Source organism: Choloepus didactylus, chromosome 8 (genome assembly GCF_015220235.1).
Source record: "Choloepus didactylus isolate mChoDid1 chromosome 8, mChoDid1.pri, whole genome shotgun sequence".
NCBI classification, from domain to species: domain Eukaryota; kingdom Metazoa; phylum Chordata; class Mammalia; order Pilosa; family Megalonychidae; genus Choloepus; species Choloepus didactylus.
In genome coordinates this window covers 122,561,467-122,584,263 of record NC_051314.1, presented here as the reverse complement: position 1 = coordinate 122,584,263, position 22,797 = coordinate 122,561,467, and the positions used below count along the sequence as shown (strand labels likewise).

Sequence of the window (22,797 nt, the reverse complement as noted above, 5' to 3'; positions counted from 1 at the left end):
GAGACCAATAGCAAAAATATTAGGACATTTGCTCAATATTGCTAATTTATGTTTCTGTACATCTGAATGCTAATCAAAGTAATGCATTACAACTGTTAGATCAACAATGCTGTGACTCATATGTTTGTTATCACTTACAATTTATGAAAATGATACTGCATATGGTTACCATAACAATGAAACGGATTCCCATAGTTGCAGCAATAAAACAGCCAAGAAAATATGGAGATGCTGTCATAGGGAAAAGAAGAGAGAGGAAGAGATTATAAAAAGAAAGATAAAGAGTTCAGGTATCTTTTTATTAAAGATAACATTTAGGGTGTTTCTTTTTTAGTTTTTTAGCATTAGTGCTTTTTCTGCTTTAATTATTTTACTCTAATAGGTAAGCACTTTTTAAATGTTTTTAAATATGAGTACAAAGCTAAAAATGTTCTAGTCCTTCCCACAAATCCTCCAGTTTCCCCTAGAATAAATCACAGTCATAATTTTTTTTCTATTCAGATACAATAATAAATATAAGCAAATACAAATATAATCCTCAGCCACCATTTTTAAACACGTACTTAAGTAACTATACAAAATATTCTATGAATTCTTTTTTTTTTTCACTTAAAATGTACCAGTGATCATTTCATATCAGGCTTATAAAGTTACCTCATTTTTATAAAATATCTGGCTGTATTGTGTTCCACTGATAGATGGATTAAAATCTAATTATTGACAGACTTTTACTTTTTCTAATAGATAGTTAAATTAATTCTAAATTTTTGCTATTAGAAATAATGTTACAATGAATAACATTCTGTGCACACTGCTGTATGCATTTCTGAGTACTTCTCTGGGAGAAATCTCCCCAAAGGTAATTACTGAGTCAAAGGCATGTGCATTTAAAATTTTTGTGATGATCAAAAATTTCAGTCCAAAATGGTTCGCCCAATTTACACAGCACCAAGAATAAATGTAAATGCCTGTTTGCCCACACTTTCCTCAGCACTGAGTATTATCCACATTTTTAAAATCCACAGATCTGATAGGCAGAAACAGTTCTGTAAATAACAATTGAGTCATTTCTTCTATAATGTTTACAAACAACTGTAGAGGACATCTTTCCTTCTTTTCTCTTCTGCTTCCCATTTCTATTTACTCTTCCTTAGAGGTATTTGATCCAATGATCCCTTAGAAATTCCTGTCTCATTTTTTCATCATATTTTTCATGACATGAAAAGATCCTGAACCCAATAATTTCTGATTGTATCATATATTCTGATATTATAGTAGAGTTATTTTCATTTCTGCATCCTCACGAAGGTAAACTAAAGTGAATGACTGTCAATGATTTAATCAGATACTTTGCAAGATTCACCGCAAGATACTGAGAGAAGACATGGAATGTAGGACTCACGATTTCCTCTGCATTTACTTGTGATTAGCATAGGTCTCCTCTGTTGCCTTCGTGTTGAAGCATCATGCTTTGCCAGTTCAAAATTATAATTATGAAATTCACTCATCTCTGGAGAAAAATAATTCACGTCAATAGGAGTTATGGCCTTTCCACTACATGGAGAATAAATTTTAAAATTCAACTTGCCATTTCCATACATATACTTCCCATGAATATACTTTTAAAATTATAATAACATGAATTTACTTTTATTTTATATTATACTTTTCTTACGATGTTTAAAGTTTGGAATATAAATAAAATTATATTTATTCCATGGCAAAGTGTCTTTCATATTAATCCCATGTAATACAAAATTAGTTAAAATAAGTTAATTCATAATATATAATGAAATCTAACGTTATAGTAAAGAAGCAATAGAGTGAAAAACAGAAGCCTAGCAAGAGATGCTAAATCATAGATTGAAACTAACGCTCACAAATAATTTAACTTTCACAACCCAGTTTCCTGACTTGCAACAAATATGTATATGTCAATACAGTGTGGTATGGATATTTCAAAAATAAAATGAAATAATATACACATAGTATCAATAATGCAAGCACATAGTAAGCACTTAGTAAATGCTAGTGTATCCAGTGTTCATTATAGTGAATAACACCCAAAGGCTAAAATAGCAGGGTTTAAAGTTTTAGGATAAAGACAAATAAAGAATCTTGCCTCTGAACAAAACAATAAAACATTTTTACTCTCATCTTGAAATATTAATCAGCTTCTGAATATCAAAAAGCATTTTATAAACAATAATGATAACATTGTCTTTTATATCTAAAAATTAGATTTAAGCATGGTTTCACATAAAATATTTAATTATTAAACCTTGGAAGTAAAGATGGTAGATATCATTTATGAGTGAGATAAATGAAATTTAGAGCTGGTCAAAACCATATTATTTATTTTAATATAATACTGCCAGCCATGAGTAATTTATAGCACTTAGTTTAAGAAGCACTTTCATTTATATGTCACTTATTTGAATCCCATGTAATCCACTCAAGTAAGTATGGCATGTTTATTTTAGCTCTATGGACAGAAAAGGAAACTAAAGGCTATAGAGAATGTTGATTGCCTCAGATCTCAAAGGTAGAGTGTGGTAAAAGATAGATTAAAATTTAATTCATCTGATTCCATATCCCAGCATCATCTCTCTATTCCAAGCTGCCTCAGATATAAGTGACTTTACTATAGGTAACTAATGAAAAGGGTGAGAAGGGTTCAAATTTTTGAAGACAATTTATAAGTAATACAAAGTTATTCAGAGTAAATTACCTCCTTATGCCTTATATGTTTGCATAAAATTCCAAGTATCTTAAGATAATACAGAAAAAGAACTATGCATTCATGTGAAACATACATACATACCCAAGCTGTGATTAGACCTCCGATCACGTATCCACCCCATCATATAATCATGCCTGCACATGTAACACAGCAACAAATCCAAATGTTTTAATTCTGCAAGATAATCCTGAATAAAATAAAATTGAGAATTAACATTTTCTGTATTGTTTTTCCCTCTAGTGAGATGAAAGAATTTGATTGGAAAAGTGAGAATTTGGAAATATTTCCCTGATGCATTACTAAAAAGGGAGGAATGAAAATGAAGATTCGTGGAAAGCCAGGTAAAATAAATTTTATAAATTTCACTTGGTTCTAAAATAATAACCAATGGTTTCAAAGTGTGATAAAACAGGGAATGGGTGTTTTAAGTTTGCCTCCATTAAGATACTTACCTCCAAAAATATTTTATATCACTGATACTGAATGACAACCTGGATAGTTTTCTATCTATAGTTGTTTCATTTTATTTGGTAATATTCAATTGCTGTGCTAGCCAAATTTTAGAATGACATGAATTTTTGTTATATGTTTTTTCCAAGTATTTTTGATTTCAACTTTTGTCTATATAACCATCATTGTCATCATGAACAATAAATCATCTTTATCATCACTAATAGCAAAAATCAACATCATCACATTAACAAAAATAATCTCACATGTGCATATATTGTAAACTGTTAGTGTCTACAGAGTTCCCATAAAACTCAAAGCTATTTAATAAATATGAATAGTGTTTATTTTAATACTGATTTTTCATATATGATCATTATAGTTGGAAGGAATATAATTTGTTCATTTTGCAAGTAAAATTTTGCATCACAGAAGGCAAGTGCCTTGAACAAGAGCAGAAAACCTGTGAGGGTCAGAATTGAATCTGAAACTCAATCCTTCTAATATCAAATATAAAGATTTTTTCTTCTAGTTTTGTTTAGGATTGAAAAGCATTCCCTGCCCTTGGTTATTCTATTCAAACACTTCAGAAACAAGTAGTATTATCATTATAGTAGAAATAGTCTTAGAAACCTTCTTGAGGTTGAAACAGTTCTTTGTTACTTGCGGAACACTTGATAGAAATGCACCCCCCACCCCATCTCCGCCCCCCCACAGACACACACCTGTTCAGAGAAGGAAGGTCCTGGTTCTTGTGTATAAAAAGCTCCTCTATAACCGGAAACTTTAGACATGTACTAAGTTCCGAATTTTTAATTAAAGTTAGACATGCCCGCCTATTTCCATCTATGATAAGAACATGGAGAATATTATTCTAACCTAATCTTCCTGTTGAATAAACAAAGCACAAACCACAATGCTTCTACCTAATAACAGAAAATTTGACAATAGAGTGGGTGAGGTGTGAGGCAGCCTTTGCTAAGTGTTGGGTTCTAACAACATGATCGGTTCAGTGATAAGAAGCAGCCCAGAATTTTGAAAGACGAGTGATGGGACTATATAATCTCTTCATGAAACAGAAGTGAAAAATTATTGTAATATGTATGTAATAAGTGTATAGAAGTAAATAGAGAAGAAAATTAAGTAAACTTCTTAATCACCCTGTGACACAAGCTGTTTTAAGTTTGAGTGGCGTCAAATATGTTGCATCATGTGAGTTGGAACCAGAGAGTGTTATCTTTCATATATATAAATATAAGCTTTATACAAAATATAAAATTATATAATAAGCCATCATTCACTTAGCTTCAACAATTATCAACTCATGGCCAATATTATTTCATCTATGTATATGCGGTGTTTCAGATTCATCTCTGCTTCTAAACAAGGACAATAATCTCCTTTTTCCTTGTGGACATTGCTCCATATATTATTCCCTCTTTATTACACAGACCAATAATACCAAATCCCATGCAAGAATAGCAATGCAATCAACTCATGTCTTAATGTTCTGAGCTTTAGGTACTCAATTTCTATTACATTAAAAAATTGTAAGTAAACTCTCACAACAAAGCGGAGCTTAAAAAGACATGATGACTAAATGTAATGCGGTATCCTGGATAGAATCCTGAAATAGTAAAAGGACATTAGGTGAAAAGTAAAGAAATCTGAATAAAATATGGACTTTAGTTAATAATAATATATCGGCAATATTTAATTCATTGTGATAAATTTACTATAGTAATGTAAAATGTTAATAATAGGTGACACTGGCCACAAGGTATCTGAAAACTCTTTGTACTATTTTTGCAATTTTCCTGTAAATTGAAAACTATTCTAGGATAAAATATTTATTTAAACATAAGTAACTGGACCTTCTCTAATCTTGTAAAAATAATAATGAAGAAGGAGAAGGAGAAGAGGAAGAAAATAAAGAAGAAGATGTACATTTAGGGCCTACAGAAGAATAAAACAAAACAAACAGAACTCTAGAGGGCAACAGCTAAAAAAAGCAAAGGAGTCACTTAAACTGTCATTGAATGTGCTCATAAAAATAAAACTTCAATCGATAAATCCTCAATCAGCAAATCAATCAATAAAGCAAAATTAGGCAATACTCTTCAGTTAATAGGACAATCAGATAAACAATACAAATAGATTTATGTACATTATGTACAAAAGAAAATTAAAATACAATTTTGATTCTGTGAAAATTTAAGAAAATGGATAACCCAGCAATAAGACAGTTTAAGTAAAAAGAAAAAAAAAAATTAAAGATGTGTGGGAGAGGAAAGAAAAAAAATCCCATAAACAAATATTACCCGGAAAAAAAAGTGCATGTCCTTGTTATCAAGATGTTCTGTAGGCTATGGCTTTATATTACTAGGTACGCATTCATATGTGATAAAACTTTGTACAATAATAAAAGCAAGGAGGGGATAACTCCAAAATTCAACATGGTGGCTCTCCTGTGTGGGAAGCAGGGAGATGGGACGTCATTATATTGGCAAAGACAACTGAATTGATAATATTTCTTCTTTTAATTTGAGTGGTGGCTACATTCGTGTTTATTTTACCATTTTGATTTATAAAATTAGATATATGTCTCCTGAATCCTCAATCATAGTAGAGGATTATCACACATCAAAGGACTCCCAGAAAGCAACAACAGTGTAGAATAGGCATCAGCATAATTTTACTATAAAGGGGCAGGTGGAAAATATTTTAGGCTGGAGGTCATAGACTCTATTTCAACTACTCTACTCTGCCCTTGTAGTGTGAAAACAGCTTGGACTATTGTAAATGAATGGATATGCTGTTGCTGCACAATAACTACAGAAAAAAAAAAAAGACCATGTTTACAAAGTAGGCCAAAATATATTGACCCTAGTGTGCATAACAAAATAAGTGAAGATGTGAGAGTAGAACTATAACATAGGTTAAATACACGTTTTATTCATTCATTTATTTAAAATATCATTGAGATAAGATATGATAAGTTACAATAAGACAATAAAAGAAGGCATAATAAAATTTTAAGAAAAAACAAAACTATCGAACTCAAAATTCTTAAAGATATAAGGAAAGAAAGCAGCTGTTGTGTAGTGATGTTTCAAGTTGGACAATAAACATGTTTATTCAACACTCTTTTTTTTAGTAACTATTTACTAGGCACTCTTTTAGGCCTTGGGAGCGTAGAAGTGAGTGTTCCAGACAAAATTTCTTGTCATAGTGGAATTTATAATTTAGTTTAGGTGACAGAAAATGAACAAGTATAAAACGAGTTCAAAAATAAACAAGATAAGTGAGTATAGAACAAGTCAAAGAAAGAGAAATGTTTTCTTCTGACATTCATATACAAGTATTCTTTTCAGCTGGTCAAACTTTTCCATCAACTATTATAGACAGTAGAATTAGATCTATATATGGGAAAGGTAAGCTGATATTTCCTTGCAAATGCATTTTTACCAATATTTTGTTTAAAAAAGGAAATGAATGGAAGCTTAGGTGTAGGCTTTTTATGGGGAAATCTGATTCACACTTGCCTGATAGCTTTAGATTTATCTGGAGTTATTTGTTTTTTAAATATAAGATTGAGAAAAAAGACAGCAAGAAGGTATAAACAGAATCAAAATGGCCTATTAAATTTGTCTAGTTCAGATAATAGGTCTGAAATCTTGACTTCTTACAGAACTCTGATTATAAACTTGTGACTTTACCTAAATTGTAAGATTTTGTCTCATCATTTTATAAACTTTTTTGATCAAATAAATGAAATATGTAAGACTTTTATATCAATAACATTTTAGATTTTATTTGAACACTTCTAATTATATAATAATAAGAGTTCTAAAACAATTTCAGGAAACAGTGGAGCAACAGATGCCCCCATATATTAATTCATAAACAATTGTTTATTATGTGCTTACTCTGGACTAGGCACTCATCTAGGCACTTGGAATACAAAATCTATGTAATATTATCCCTGCACCCAAAAAACTTAGAGCCCTACAAGGAAGCCACAAAACATGGCTACAATTACAATTCCTTGAAGAAAGTATCATGATAAAGCTAAGCATGTAATCTATAGTGTCATGTATAAAGGACCTAACCAAATTGATAGAGTGAGGAAAGGCTTGTAAAGAGAAAAATTCTAAAAGTCCTAGAAGATGAGCCTTTTTTTTAAAAGTGAGTTAAAAACACATACTTGGAAAAATAAATAACATATGCAAAAAAATTCCAATTTCTTCCTCAATGCTGTGCATATACTTACTCTGTGACTATGATAGAATATTTAAGGAGGATTTGCTAATACGTGGAATTGCCAAAGGACATGGAATAGCTTTCACAAAACCTTTCTAATAAATGGAATATGACTAAGAAAAATGAATTTATGCAAGAACAACAGTTTGTGTACAAAAATATAAGTATTAGTGTCATATGGACATATTTATATTGGAGAAAGAAAGCCACAGCATTACTGCAGACAGCCCAGATGAAAGTCATTTGAGAATAACAATCATAGCAAATGATTTAGAAATTACATTGCTAATTGGAAAGAACCACCAGGGCCTGAACAGCTGGCCTTTTTGGCCAGTGAGCTCTAGGCTGACTGGCACTTCTGAGCGTGTATTAAGCACTTCCTGTGTACCACAGGGGAGCAGGTGCTGATGCCACAGTGCAGCTTTGTGGTCGGAAATAGTCCTCTGGCCAGGATGTTCACTTCAAGCTGTGACACCAAAATTGTATGTGGTCAGATGTGTTTGCTGGACAATAATGAAAGCACAAGACGTGTGGCTACCACAAAGTGAAAATTTTGCCATCTTGACTTTTCTGTAAATGTGTTGGGCTGATTAGAGACATGTCAAAAAAAAAAAATCAATTTCAAAATTCGCACGGACTATGAAACAAATAATATTGCCAATGTAATTTATGCCACTGAATTTTACACCTGAAAGTTAATGGTTAAAATGGGAAATTTTGAGTTGTATATGTATTACAACAATGAAGTGTTTTTAAAAAATTTGCCCCAATACTATGATGGAAAATGTCCTGTATCATAATTGTGGTCATGGTTACACAATAGACATTTGTTAAAACTTATTGAATTGTACACTTAAAATTATACCTCAATAAACTAAAAAAATTTAACAAAAGAGTCTAGAAGAAACAGAGCTGAATCTTTGGATATGAATATTGAAGCAGAAGTGAAATGAGCAATATAAAAGTGAAAACAGCAAACATACTGGAAAAATATTTATTAAGGACTTATTTTGCCTCAACTAGATATTACAGACTGTGCCAGGCACATATAATGTCAACTAATACACTGGAATAGAATGAACACATGGCAAAGATTTCATAACTCTTGAATGTAATCAATGCTTTGTAGAAAAGAAATGCAGATTGCCATCTTGGCAATTAACTGAGGTTTTTCTGGCAAAATTTCCCAAGCTGTAAAATAAGGCGAGTGGTTAACTAATTTCTTGGCCACATCTCAGTTGAAACTATAATTCTGGGGAAAAAAAAAACAACAATTCTTTTGTATGTATTTTCTTTCACAGACAAAAAAACTATTTTCATTGTATTAACTTAGCCCATGCTAGGACAATTCATTTTTTGTTTGTTTAATTGCAATCTACATAGTGTAATGGAACAGAAAAGTTACTTATCCCTACAGTATTTTCTTAGAAGTTGTGAATAAATAGCCCTAAATACATAATGACTGTTTACAAAATTACTCTCAAGTGAATCATGTCATGGCTTATGGGTCAGATGAGTTTGTTTGCTTGCTTCTTGATTATGTTCCATTTAATTCTATTTCTGGCCACAGTGATAATCTCCATATTCATGAAAGAAAGGGTGCCTTTAACCATTTCTGCATCTTGCATGTTTTGTTTACTTCAGTGTGTTAAATATCAAAGAATCATAAAATTGTGTGGAGAAAATGTCGACATTATTTATCCCAAGTGCCTGAGGAAACAAATCTAGGGTGGAGATAGCACCCCTTTAAAGGAAAATGGCTCATTAATTATGGATCTGGGTGGAACCAATGTCTTTCAAATCACAACTTCCTTTTTCTTTCTTCCTATTATGCACCTAGTAGTATAAAGTCAAATTCTGATTGATTTATCCTTCTTCCTTTATCCCCAGTAGATTTATTTATGAGCACAAGAATCAAAAATACATATGGTTTAAAATCTAACTCTTAAAGTACTCTCTTGGAGTGTATGAGAACAACCACTAAAAGCTTGCAATGCATCTTCTGTGGTTTTAGCTAAAAAGCCCCAGACCTTCCTATGCCACTTTCATTTCTCTTTATTATTTCAATAGAGTTATCAGCACCAAAGCTCTAGAAAAACAAATGCATACATAAATAATAAAAGGAAGTTACTGATATTTTCACACTGTTCTCTATTTATTGAACAATTATGTGGCAAGTATATTGTTTGACATTGAAAATACAAAGTTGAATAAGATATAAAGCACAATCCCTGTCACACAGTTGCTCACAATCCACTGAGAGAACAGACATAAGCATCTGATTTTAAATGAATATGTAATTTTCAGTGGTAGACATAATCACAGAAGACAATAACATGGATGATAATATCCATATAGGCTGCCAATATCAACTATGAGAAAATGGTGTTAGGAAGGTTTCCTGGATTAGGTGATTTTTGCATGAATTTTTAACAAATAAGTGAGATAAGGTAAATGGAGTTAAACCGTACCAAGTACAGGGAACAGAAATGTCAAAGACATAGAATGAAGAGATAACAGGATGAATGGATGAATGGAGCTATATGCAGTTAAATATTGGTTATTAAGAGGAGGTGTGAATAGCTGGAGATGAAATGGACCCTGGGACCCTGGACCATAAGAAGTGGATGTGGGTCAGAAGAAAAAGAACTCATAATCTAAACTAAGTTGCATGAGTAGTACCACAGAGTCAATAAAAAGCCTTTCAGGATTTTTAATCAAGGGATTGACAAGGTCAGATTTGTGTGCTTCAGGTAGACATTTTGGCCTGCATAGAGGACAATGGATTTGATTTTTAATGGGGATAAAAGAACAAAAAAGAATAGTTATCTACTAGGTATAGTAAAAGTAAATGATGTTCCTACCTAGAACTGTGAGATTAGGAATGGGGAAGCCAACACTAATTAGAAGATAAATTGACATCTGGAGCCATGGAGGTCAGCAGGAAGTAGACAACATTTTTCAGGGGTTGAAAGAAAAGTACTGTCAACTCAGAATTCTATATTCAGTGAAAATATCCTTCAGGGTTGAAGATGAAATCAATACATTCTTAAGTAAAGGAAAACTAAGAAAATATGTCAAAACCAGACCTACTTTAAAAGAATGGATAAAGGGAATTCTGTGATAGAAAGGAAACCCTAAAAGAAAGGATTTTGGAACATCAGGAAGGAAAAATAACAACAGAAAGAATGAAAACATGGCTAAATACAATAGACTCTCCCCTTACATTTTCTAAATTTTGTTTGACGGTCGAAGCAAAATTATAACACTGTCTTGTGTGATTCTCGATGTAGGTAGAGGGACTATTTAATGCATTTATATTATGAATGGTAAAGGGACATAAAGGGAGGTAAGTTTTCTTACTTCATTCATTCTGATAAACTGTCTATAGCGTAGAATGTGATAATTTATGTATTTGTAATGTAATACCTGCAGCAACCACAAAAAAGCTATACAAAGAAGTACAATAAAAACATTATACATTAAGTCAAAAGGAAATGCAAATAAATGCATTTAATAGAAAGAAAACATAGAAACAGAAAACAGAGGGAAAGGGGGGAAAAAACATGGCAAACTTAATTACACCAGAAAGAAGAAATAAAAGAGTGATTATTTACAGATGAAACAGCTGTTTATGTAGAAAATCCAGAAGACTTTATATTTGAAATTATAGAGTTAAAACAAAATCAGTGAAGTCACCGAATATAAGATCAAAATGCAAATCTGCATTGTATTTCTATTTACAGCAACAAAATTACAAATGGAAATTTAAAAATAAGGATACTATTGTCAAAAGTATTTCTGTAAGATTCCAGCCCAGAACAATATAAAATATGACAGAGAAATAAAAGAAAAACTAAATATATAAAGATAAATACAATGTTCTTGACTGGAAGATCACTACTGTAAAAATGGCACATCAAAAACAACATAAAGGATTAAATGCAGTTGCATACAAAATCATGGTCAATTTTTAAACAACTTTACTCAAATGTCATTCACATAGCATGACATTCAACCATTAAAAGTGTATAATTTCTGGATTTTGGTATAGTCACAGAGTTTGCAACCAGCATCATTGCCTAATTTTAAAAGATTCTTATCACCCCAAAAAGAGGCCCTGTTCCCATTAGTAGTCACTTCCCATTGGCATCTCCTCTCAGTCCTTGGCAACCACTTTTCCAATTTCTGATTCTCTGTATTTATGTGTTCTGGACATTTCATAAAAATGAATCCATATGACATGTGATCTTTTGTTATAGATGAAAGCAACAAATATAAAATTGAGCAAAAGAAGGCAGACACAAAATAATTCCTATGGTATGATTTCCAATAATGCATTTTAAAAATAGGCAATACTGAACTATGGTGTTAAAATAATGACTGTTATCTTTGGCAAAATGAAATAGGTACTGGTTAGGAAGGGTCCGGGGAAGTTTCTCACTTGCTAGTTTTATTTTATTTTCTTTTATTACATTATACTGAAGTTACATTTGTGATAAATCATTGGGTTTGTATATTATACTTCAGTAAAGGATTTTGAATACATTTTCTTATTAGAACAAGTGATGTAATTCACTATAAGACTTTTGTGGTCATAAGATTATTTTCATTTCATGAAATATGTCACCCCAAAGATTCTGAGCTGAGGTGTTTTAACTCTAAAGCTCATGCCTACACATATATAATTTTGAAGATCCACAACTGTCTGATTGAAGACCATCTGACAGTAGCACGGCACAGTTATATTTTTCATTTGATGAAACTACTGTCCTGTTATGGAGGAAAATGAATAATTCTGTTATATTTTATGGGGACAATTCATGAATCAATGCCATTTTTCATGTAACATAAATAGAGGATATTATAAATATGGGAAATAACATTTTTCATGTACTATTAGTAATGGTTGGTTATTTTGAGCAATGAGTACTCAATACTCAAAATATTTATATCAACATTACATGTCACTCATTTTAATATCTTTCTGAAAAGATTTCTATAAAAAATGTGCTAATAGTATTCTTCTGAATTTTTCTTTTGTATATCCTTTCTTCTTTCTAGCATCATTCAGGAAAAACTCACATTTTGTTAAACTTTGAGCCATTTATCCATTGCCATGGTTGATCCCTGCATTCACCGTAGAGTCCAGTCCATGAGAGAAATAATAGAGACTTCAGAAAATTCTATCCAAAACAAAGGATTTCCAATTAAATAATCATTAATATGATTTTTTTTTAAATACAGGTAGATTTTTCTTTCATACGATCATTAATATTCAAAGTAAGATAAGAATGCTGGACTCTATCTTAACAATAAAAATATATTAAAGTTGAAACCCACTTTCCATTTTGTCACAAACTTTCACAAATGGTTTTACCTTTGAGTCAAAATTAACCCTTAAAAATGTTTGTACTTAATAAGGTTATTCTTATGTTAATAAGAAAAATTAAGATTCATGTAATTTAAGTTACTCAGATACTCAAAATTAACATAGTAAGGATTTAAATATGTTTCCTGATACGGTGACCGTCCTCCTTTTAAATCAATGCATTTTTCTACTATTTTTCCCAGAGTTAGGGCTTTATGAAGGAAATCAAGGGACTGCTGTTGAGGAGATAAATGACATGGAGGCCAAAAAACTGGTTTTCTTGTTCCCAAACTAGATTAGACCTGCATTTATCTGTTTCTGTGTTGCTGGATACCAATGGTCCAGATGGTGTGTCACAGACCCAGTTTTTTCTTCTACTCCCCACTAAATGCAGCTATAAACCCTCCTGCTAGTCCCCAGTCAGTACAACTAAAAAGACACAGTAAAAGTAAACTCTGAAATGTGGAAAGAGAGGGTGAAATGGTTTGGGACAAACTGGAAAAACAAAAGAATGTCAGGGTGCCATGTCCATCAGCCTAACAGAAGAAAGTGACGTCTGGTGATTCCTGTCCTGTCCTCCTACCTTGTGATAGAAGGTGATTCAGGTAAGTTCATTCCTTCTCTGGATTGAGAGTCCTGAAGACAACCCAAGGCAAGCTTGGCACTACTAGCCACAGGGATCCACCGAGTGATCTACTAAAGTAGGCAGACAAGAGGAAGTGCCTCTCCTCCCACACCACAAAATGACAGAGTTGTAGATGAGAGAGGAGAAAAAGGAGATCCCATGATGACAAGTATTCAGCACAGGAAGCCTCTTTAAGAGCAGTAGACTCCCCCTCCCCTTCCAGAGACAATAGGCAGCCTGGCCACAGTGGCAAGGAGGATACAGCAGCAGCCAGTGGGGTGGGGAGTCTCTTCCTCACTGCAGGCCTGGGACTTTCACCTGCCACTAAGAGAAACTGGGCAGACAGGCAGTTTCCCTCATAGTTAGGGGAAAACCCACCTCAGCACATACCTAGGCAGGGAAGTGGCTTTGATCCATTGTCTGGTTCTACCCACCTAGTGGCACCAGGAGACTTGGCCTGGGGAAACCTCTTCTGGCCTCTCAGGCAGCACCAGTGGAAACTAGTGGAAACCCCAGAACCAAATACAAAATGGAACAAAATAGTACTGCAAAGACTCTGAAAATTAACATGTCATCGGAATCACAGCCAAAAAAGTACTCCAGGAACTGCATGCTAAACATACAGGACAGCTGCATACTAAAATAAAAACTGCTCAGTTTTACTTGCAGACTTCAGGACTTTTCTCTAAGTTCTCAAGAGAACATGTAGGCTGAAAACCACTAAGTATATAGAAGACTTGAGAACACCATTGACAATTTTGGCCTAACTGACATTTATAGAACACTCCACAAAACAGCAAAGAGTATATATTCTTTTCATGTACACATAGTACATTCACAAAGACAGATCATATTTTGGATCAAAAAATTCAACAAATTTTTGAAGAATTGGAATCAACAAAGTATGTTCATTGAACATAATGGAATATAACTAGAACTCATAATTAAAAAATATATGGCCCAAGATGTCAAAAAGAATGTCACAGGGGAAAATAGAAAAAAAAATTGACTAAAATAAAAAGAAAACACAGCATAATAAAATTTATCAGATATATCTAAAGCAGCGCCATCTTTCAGTGGGAAAAAGAAAGATATAATAAAATACAAATAAATTGGAATAGCAGAACTGTAATTAATTTCATAAATGATAAAACTGGTTATGTAGAAAATCCAGATTAATTTACTGGTAAATTATTAGAATAAAAATGAATTTAGCAAGATTGCTGATGGAAGATCAATGTATACAAATCAGTTGTAGAGTGATATATTTGTAACGATAGAGAAGTAAATATGAAATACAATGAGTTCAATCAAACAAAAATGTGCAAGGTTTCTATATAAAACTAGAAAACAGTGTTGAGAAAAAATAAGTGGCAGATTATTTTAAGACATAATAACATAAAGATGCAATTTTCAACAATTAATCTATTGATTAAATATAATTTCAATGAAGTCACAGAATGTGTGAACAGATTTATAGACATTTAAAGGATTAAATGTAACAAGATACTCTTAAATAATAACTTTGAAGGAATTATTTATTATATTGAATATCAATATTTAATATAAGCTTTAGTAATTTGGTCCCTGTGGTATTGGTTTAAGAAAAAACAGAATGGTGAAACACAGCTGTATCCAGAAATACACACACACACGCATAATTTGAAACAAATATGGCATAGAAAAGAATGGAGAAATGATCATGTTTGCTATAAAATATGCTCCATCAATTAGATAATGACATATTAAAGTATTGACTTCTAACTAATAGCATCATAAATAAAATAGCACAAAAAAAACCCATATAGATTGTAATCAAATGTAAAGGTAAAAAAATTAAAGAAAGAAAGAAAAAGAAAAAAATCTACAGATTAGTATACATTTTCTTCGTGATCTTTGCTTAATTTCTGAAATAGGTCCAAAATAAGCACTAATGCCCCCAAAATAATAAATTGAACTATGTTAACATTAATAAATTCCTCTTACTAAAAGACTCAAGCGTAAGAAGAAAAATGTAAGTCATAAGAAGGTAAAAAACTGTTTGTGTCTCCTAAAATCAAGAAGGAGCTCATGATCAAAATATATCAAGAATTTACTGGGAGCAAAAGACAAACAACCACATAGGAAAAATGGACAAGAGACAGGAACAGGCCTTCAGAAAAGAAGACTGTCCTACTGGCTGGTAGCACATAATGTATTCATTCTATTGTAATCAGGAAAATGCCTGTTAGTATCATAATGATACTGCTATATAACCATCAGGACTTCACTACTATTAAGATTCCTCACAATACTAAGGTTTGATGAGGACATGGATCAAATGATGTGTTCAGACACTATAGGACAAAATGAATATTTGTACAATGAACCAGGAAACTCTTGGGAGAATTTAATTTTATATATATATATATATATAACTATGGCCCAGAAATTACATTCCTAGGCATTTGTGAAACATGTGTACAAAAGACATAATCAGGGATATTCAGAAAATAATTTCATAACCTAAATATTAGAAACAACCTAAATTTCCATACAGTGGATCAAAATATACTGTGTTCCCAAAGTACAGCAGTGAAAATTAACAAATGATAGCTAACTGATACAGTATAGATGAAGTGCATACATATCACATGTGAGTTCAAGGAGACAGACACCAAAACGCATACTATAGGATTCCATTTACAACTAAAGGCAAAGCTAATCTGGATTATTAAAAGTCAGGGTAATGACTGTGAAGAAGGATGAGACACAATGACAGCTGACACGGGACAGAAGAGCTGGGGGGCTGCACACCTCGATCTCTTCACCCAATTTGTAATTACATGGGGTCCTTCCCTTTGTGAGCAATCTTCACAGTTATGATAGGTTTAGTTTATGTATTGTAAATATAATAATAAAGTTTATTTCAGGGGAAAAAAATCACTTACAGTGGCATTGTTTTTCATGAAAACCAAGAACTGGAAATAAGCAAATGGTATAAAAATATCCTCAATTCTAACAATGAAATAATATAGACTTGAAAATAAAGCACATGTTCAAACAAATATATGGATGAATCCTACAAATATTATATCAATTGAAATAAGTAAGACACCAAACAGTTCATAAAGTGTAAGTCCATTTATGTAAGTTTACAAAGTAGGTGGAACTTTATTCTTTAAATTGCATAGGAAACTTCTGAGGTATCAGCAATGTTTCTTGATAAATACTTATTCTATCAACATATATTTCTTTTTGCATGTTTTAGCTTATAAAAATGTTTCAAATATTTAAAATCTTACCATTTCTTCTTCATTATCTATGTAAAGCAGATTAGATTTCTTAGAGGCACGGGTCATCAAACTTCCTTCTCACACTTTTCTTTCAATACCAATGTAATAACAATTCTTGGAATATGTAAACCACTCTTTAGGACAAGGACCACAGTGATATTCTGAGGAAAAGATTATAAATTACTATCCAGAAACAATCTGAATTTTAAAAAATAAAATTAAATGACAAATTTGCATAAATATAAACATATATATGTATACATACATATATGTGTGATGATAGATAGATGTATAGTCAGATAGATGGATGGATGGATGGATGCAGTATTCCAGGCTGTTACATACAAAACAAAATGCACAAACTCATATACACAGCCACAGAAAAGTTTCAGCCTCCCAACCCATAACTGATATACTCATACAAAGCAAACAAATAAAAACTCCATCCTGTACAAGTCCTGAAATCACTGAACAACACCAGTTAATTGCAATGGTAAAATTATTTGCTTACCATATTATAGCAATAGGAAATTTATCCAAACAGCAAAGGGAAGTTATAATGATTTTTAATGCAATTTTATCGAGATATATTCACACACCATATAATGCATCCAAAGTATACAATTAATGGCTCACAGCATCATCATATGGTTGTGTATTCATCACCACAATCAATTTTAGAACATTTTCATTACTCCCCTAAAAAAGAACACTCCCAAATCCCATACCCCTTATCCCCTCCTATTCTTTATATATTTATTTATTTCATTACTCCTCTGCCCATACACTGGATCCAGGGAGTGTCAGTCACAAGATTTTCACAATCACATGGTCACATGATAAAAGCTATATAGTTATGCAGCCGTCATTGAGAATCAAGGCTAATGCATTACAATTCAACAGTTTCAGGTATTTCCTTCTAGCTATTATCATATACTAGAAACTAAAAAGGAATATCTATATAATGCATGTGAATAACCTCCAGAATGACCTCTTCACTACATTTCAAATCTCTTAGATGCTGAAATTTTATTTTGTTTTGTTTCATTTCTTTTCTCCCTTTTGGTCAAGAAGGCATTCTCAATCCCATGACGCCAGGACCAGGCTCATCCCTGGGAGTCATGTCCCGACATTGCCAGGGAGACTTACACATCTGGGAGTCCTATCCCACATAGGAGGGAGGGTTAAGTAAGTTAATTTGCAAAATTAGCTTAGAGATACAGGCTACATCTGAGCAAAAAAAGGGATTTTCTGGGGATGACTCTTAGGCATAGTTATAATAGGCTTAGCTTCACTATTGGAGAGAGAAGTTTCATAAGGGCAAGCTGCTAGATCAAGGGGTTGGCTTATTAAATTGGGAGTCCCTATTGCTTCAGAGAATAGCAGGAATTACCCAGGTGGGGAAGTTTAATAGTTCCATATTTTACCCCGGTCCCTCCAGAGGACTTTGCAAATACTTTTTTATTTTCTCCCCAAAATATTCTGGAATGTATTGGGGTCTTACATTAGCCTGCACAGAATAACAAAAACTCCTTCCCTATTCTAGGTTTCATGTAATTACATTCTTTAAATAAATTGACCAGACAGCTTAAATTAGATAGTGTGCTAAAGAAAATTTAAATTGTGTACAAATAAATCTCTTTTCCTTTGATCTCACACAGGAATTGAATTTTTAAAATGCAGTCAGTATTGTCCTTTACTCTGTACTCTAATTTACCTTAGACCTAACCAAGTCCATTTCATTCATACCTCTACTTGTAGTCTGATCTCTTTTTCAGCTTCTTTAACAATTGCTGTGTGGAGTAATACTGACTTACAGAGCTGCTGAACTCTAACTCTGAGTCTCAGGTGTCACACAGATACCCAAAATTCCAGGGAACTACCACATCATACACAGAGAGCTCAGCATCTTAGAATTTAGAAACAACAGTTATAACTCAGGAATAGATGTGGCTACTGTAAGAGCTCACAATCTAGGACCCTTTACAATAAGCCTTATTGAACATTCTGTACTCCTTAATCATCGACTGCCCAATCTCTGCCCCCATTCTATCCCCAGATAACCTATGCTTTCAAATTCAATTCTCAGCATTTGTTCATCATACTTAGTTTATGTTAGTGAGAGTTATAGTGATTTTAAATGAATACTTCTTATTGTTCAGTAAGAAGTAATGCTCTCATATAAATGGCATTTGTGAAAATTTATTCCTCAATTTTAGCATTTTCCAAAAAAAACCTTTGATCAACTTCTGCATGGCCTAAATTAGAGACAAAAATGTAATCTTTAATATCAGAACTTTTAAAATTATTACACACCTTTCTGGGTTCTTGTTATCACAGAAGAATTTTTCTGTTCCAGTATTACAGTAGCTAGAAAAATTAAAGCAATTTTTATAAAGATTAATGTTGCTGAAAATAAATCATAATAATTTTCATTTCTTAGTTTGGAATTCAGTATATTATTTAAAATTGATATAATGTATATTAAAAATGATTTTACATAAAGTAATGAAGGTTTTGGTAAAAACATTCCAACAAATTTGGTGGACCAAACTTTACCATTTACCACAGTATTTGATTTAAGTACTTTCAAATATTAATTTTTATTTCTCAATAATTTTTTCAGTCTCAAAGCAAGTCTTTGAGATGTAAGATAAAAGCTCTCACATAAAAATACACATATATGTATACATACACAATTATATATTTAGAGTGCTGATATATAAACACACTCAGAATTAAAAACAAGTAACTCTTTACAATCATTCTGTTATTTATATTTTTTGAAAAGTTGTGAATACTCTTTCCACATTTAGTCAATATTAACAAGGCATTCTGTATTTGCCAAGTTTAAACAAATACAAATCAATACATTAAAATGAGAGTTCTGTTTCCTAATAACATGAAACATTTCGAGGCACTTTCAAATCTTTAAAGGGAATATTCCCTCAGAATCTTTCAAAAACTTACAGGGAATATTTCTCAGTCATTGTTACCACAGTGGCCATCAAGACAAGGCACAGTATTCCCAGGATCCCAGCAATGAGCTTCCCTGGAAATGATGGGAAATGTGTGGAGAGAGAAATGGAAACACGAAGGAAGGATTTACATAGAAGAGAATCAATATGCATGAGGAATCACATACATAAATCTGGACCCTGAAACAACATCCCCATTGTAATCTTTCTCTAAGAATATACCATTGCATTTCTAGTAAATATAATATTCCATGATTGTTCACCAAATACTACAAATATCAGGAGTGCCTGAATGAAAATACTATTCAGATTTCATATTAAAATACCACATCTCCACTTCAAGTTCCATGCCTCAAAAAGAAGCACATGAGCCTATTGCCTCAATCTGACTCTCCTTGTTCCACATCTACGTCGTTACCTTTCCTCCTGCCTTAGCAACTGCACAACCTAGTGCCATTTTATTGAGAATCTATTATATGTTTTACCTCTGCAGTGTGAAATCTTGTCATTGCCTTGAGGATCCTGAGAGGCATTTTGAAGGCTTAATTCCACACAGGTTATTTCCTGCTCGGTGACGGAAACGGAGCTATTAGTGACCTCAGGTTTGATAATCTGCCTCTTTGGGTTCTTGGCCAGATTCGCTTACCAGTAAGTTACTGTTTGGTTATTCATCTTTGCAGCTGAGTGCTGTAAGGGACTGTATTCTGTAAGAACTGTGCTTAAATAAAGGAATATCCATTGAATATAATGACAAGATCACAAAATCAAACTTGGGAAGGCAGGTGGGTTAAGTGCTAGTGCTCATTTTGCAGTTGTAGAACCTAAAGATTTGTTTCTGATTTATTTACAGCTTTGAACAAGTGTCTGGTGGTGGAATAAGTAATTTTGGCTTTAGATATACTGCATTTGGCAAAATAAAATTGGTTAGAGTAATGAAAAGCAAAAATTTAGTGAGGAATATCATTATTTAAAATCAGAGTCCACAGAAATATTTTAATGCTACTGTAATAATGTGTTAATTAAAATGCTGTATTGGAAACAAATGATCTATCAATTTTTCTGACTATTTTGAAATCCACTGATGAGACAAGTGCTCCAAAGATAGGGGAATTGGAAAGTTAGTATAAATATTAACTTATTGCTCCAAATTACTTTGTTTTAGTAGTAAACACTTATCTGTTAAAGACAATGAGGTGTTATCATGTGGTCTTTTTCTTAATAATAAATGGGTGGAGAGTTCTGAGAAGTTATTAAAATAAGGAAATATTTTGCCTGTTGGGAAACATTGCATGATGCACTAAACTTATCCAAAATCTAAAGAATATTGGCACCACCATTTAAAAAGAGATTACTAAAAGATTTCTTTAACAGAAGTAATTGGCAACTGAGTTAATGGCTAAAATATGAGACTGTAAATGAATAAATAAAAGTGTACACCATTTACAGCTCAACACTGTTGTTTCAAACTTCGAGAAAGATCATATGACTATTACATTTTACTTGTGTAAGTTATAATAATTCAGTCAATGTAATTTAAAAATTAAGTCATTAGGCTCTGGAGTCAGTGAAATCTAGAGTTGAATTCTAGCTTTGAAACTTACAATAAGTGATGTTTAAAAAATTACTTAGTGTATAGTAAACTAGTATTCTAATCAAATATGGAAATAATAATAAATACAATGTAATGCATATAAAAACACAATACTTCTACTGGCACTTATAAACTCAATAGATGTTAATAACTACTTTAATTTTTATTTTGGTCACAATCACCATATTATTATTTCTGATGCATGTCAGAAATTATAAAAGAACTCTTTAGACATGATTCTCTTGAAACTTGATGGTTCATTTTATGCAATGCTTTTGTTCAATTTTTAGTCTTTTGGCATTTATTATCAAGTTCATATTAGCTTTTTGTGGAAGTTACCTAATCCTGATTTTTCTTAAATTATCAAGCTGCTTTTACTTAATCTAAATACATATACAAGAAATTATATTAGGCCTTGTATAATTCGATAAATTCCTTTTAAAAATCCAGTTAAAAAAGACTGAGCAAATAAAAAATAATACTGTATCATATATGACACATCTTGTATGGATTACAAAGTCCAAAATTAAATGTTCATTTAATTTTGTTAGAAGCTTATAGGATTTCACTTCAAATGAGATTGATTAAAGTACTCAAATCTGTATGTGTGCTTATGCATTTGACTAATACTATACAGGTAATAATTTGAATAATTAAAGAAATATTTCAACATATTTCATATTTGAGGTTTGATTTTTGCCCTAAATTATTCAAATAAAGACTCCAAGGTTCTGCCTTGATTTTACTATATATTAATATCACAGCTGCATCATGTACAGCTTTGTGATCTCTCACTGAATGAGGGACACAGGAGGACAGTGGCACATACCTTTGTCAGCCAGAAAGTCATGCGTCCATTGGTAGGGAGGCTGGTGACTCTCCTACAGAGGCCTGCTATATGAGATTTTTAAAGGTGTAAATCCAGAGCAAGAATAAACAGTATCTGTGCTCTTCACAGACTGCCTGTGGTGACTCAGAGTGAAACCAGAGTGTAAGAAATAAATGGCTCATGAATGTGTCACTTAAGGTATGAACAGGAAATTCTCACAATTGGGCTGTTTTTAAGTTAGTTTGTCATATTACACACTTCCAGAACATAGGGGACTTTGAACTCCTATTGCAAGTATAATGTCTACCTTGAAATGTGTCTTTTAGATTGTGTCTTTCAAGTGCATTTAAGAAAATGGTCTCATGTTCTATGGGTTTTGGGGAGAGAGAGGGCTTGACCCACCATGCAGTTAACATGTTTCAATCTCAATCACAAATTCTGCAAATTTAGGCCACATTAACACTATCTTAAATGTCTAAGTCCTTAGGGTTGATTGCTAAGTATTGGCATGACATACTTCTTTTCTATATCTTCTTGTAACAGTTCTATTATGATGTCAAATATTCTAAAAACCATAGCACCATTATCAACAAGTATTTAACAACATTTGTCACCAATTCTGAGGGATTACTACATTTTTAACCTTATAGTAGCTGGCACAGAGGCCTTCAT

General features: G+C 32.3%; 1 protein-coding gene across 13 annotated transcripts in view; it reads right to left on the bottom strand.

The window, feature by feature from the left end:
• LOC119541315 (NKG2-D type II integral membrane protein) overlaps positions 1–22,264 on the bottom strand; it is a 31,039-nt gene extending 8,775 nt beyond the window's left edge. For 4 of the 13 annotated variants that reach the window (XM_037845116.1, XM_037845119.1, XM_037845122.1 and 1 more), the window contains exons 1-8: positions 22,126–22,264; positions 19,698–19,779; positions 19,044–19,097; positions 16,737–16,888; positions 12,542–12,642; positions 2,825–2,877; positions 1,403–1,510; positions 139–231 (exon numbers count right to left, since the gene is read on the bottom strand). In XM_037845116.1, coding sequence (XP_037701044.1) covers positions 139–231; positions 1,403–1,510; positions 2,825–2,877; positions 12,542–12,642; positions 16,737–16,793 — 412 coding nt within the window. In that variant the 5' untranslated portion in view covers positions 16,794–16,888; positions 19,044–19,097; positions 19,698–19,779; positions 22,126–22,264. Of the gene's footprint in view, positions 1–138; positions 232–1,402; positions 1,511–2,824; positions 2,931–3,195; positions 3,215–3,918; positions 4,040–12,541; positions 12,643–13,410; positions 13,830–16,736; positions 16,889–16,992; positions 17,052–19,043; positions 19,098–19,697; positions 19,780–20,190; positions 21,373–22,125 lie in introns of those variants that run through there. The other 9 variants (XM_037845120.1, XM_037845118.1, XM_037845125.1 and 6 more) reach the window with 9 other exon arrangements.
• Between the last annotated feature and the right edge of the window lie 533 nt (positions 22,265–22,797).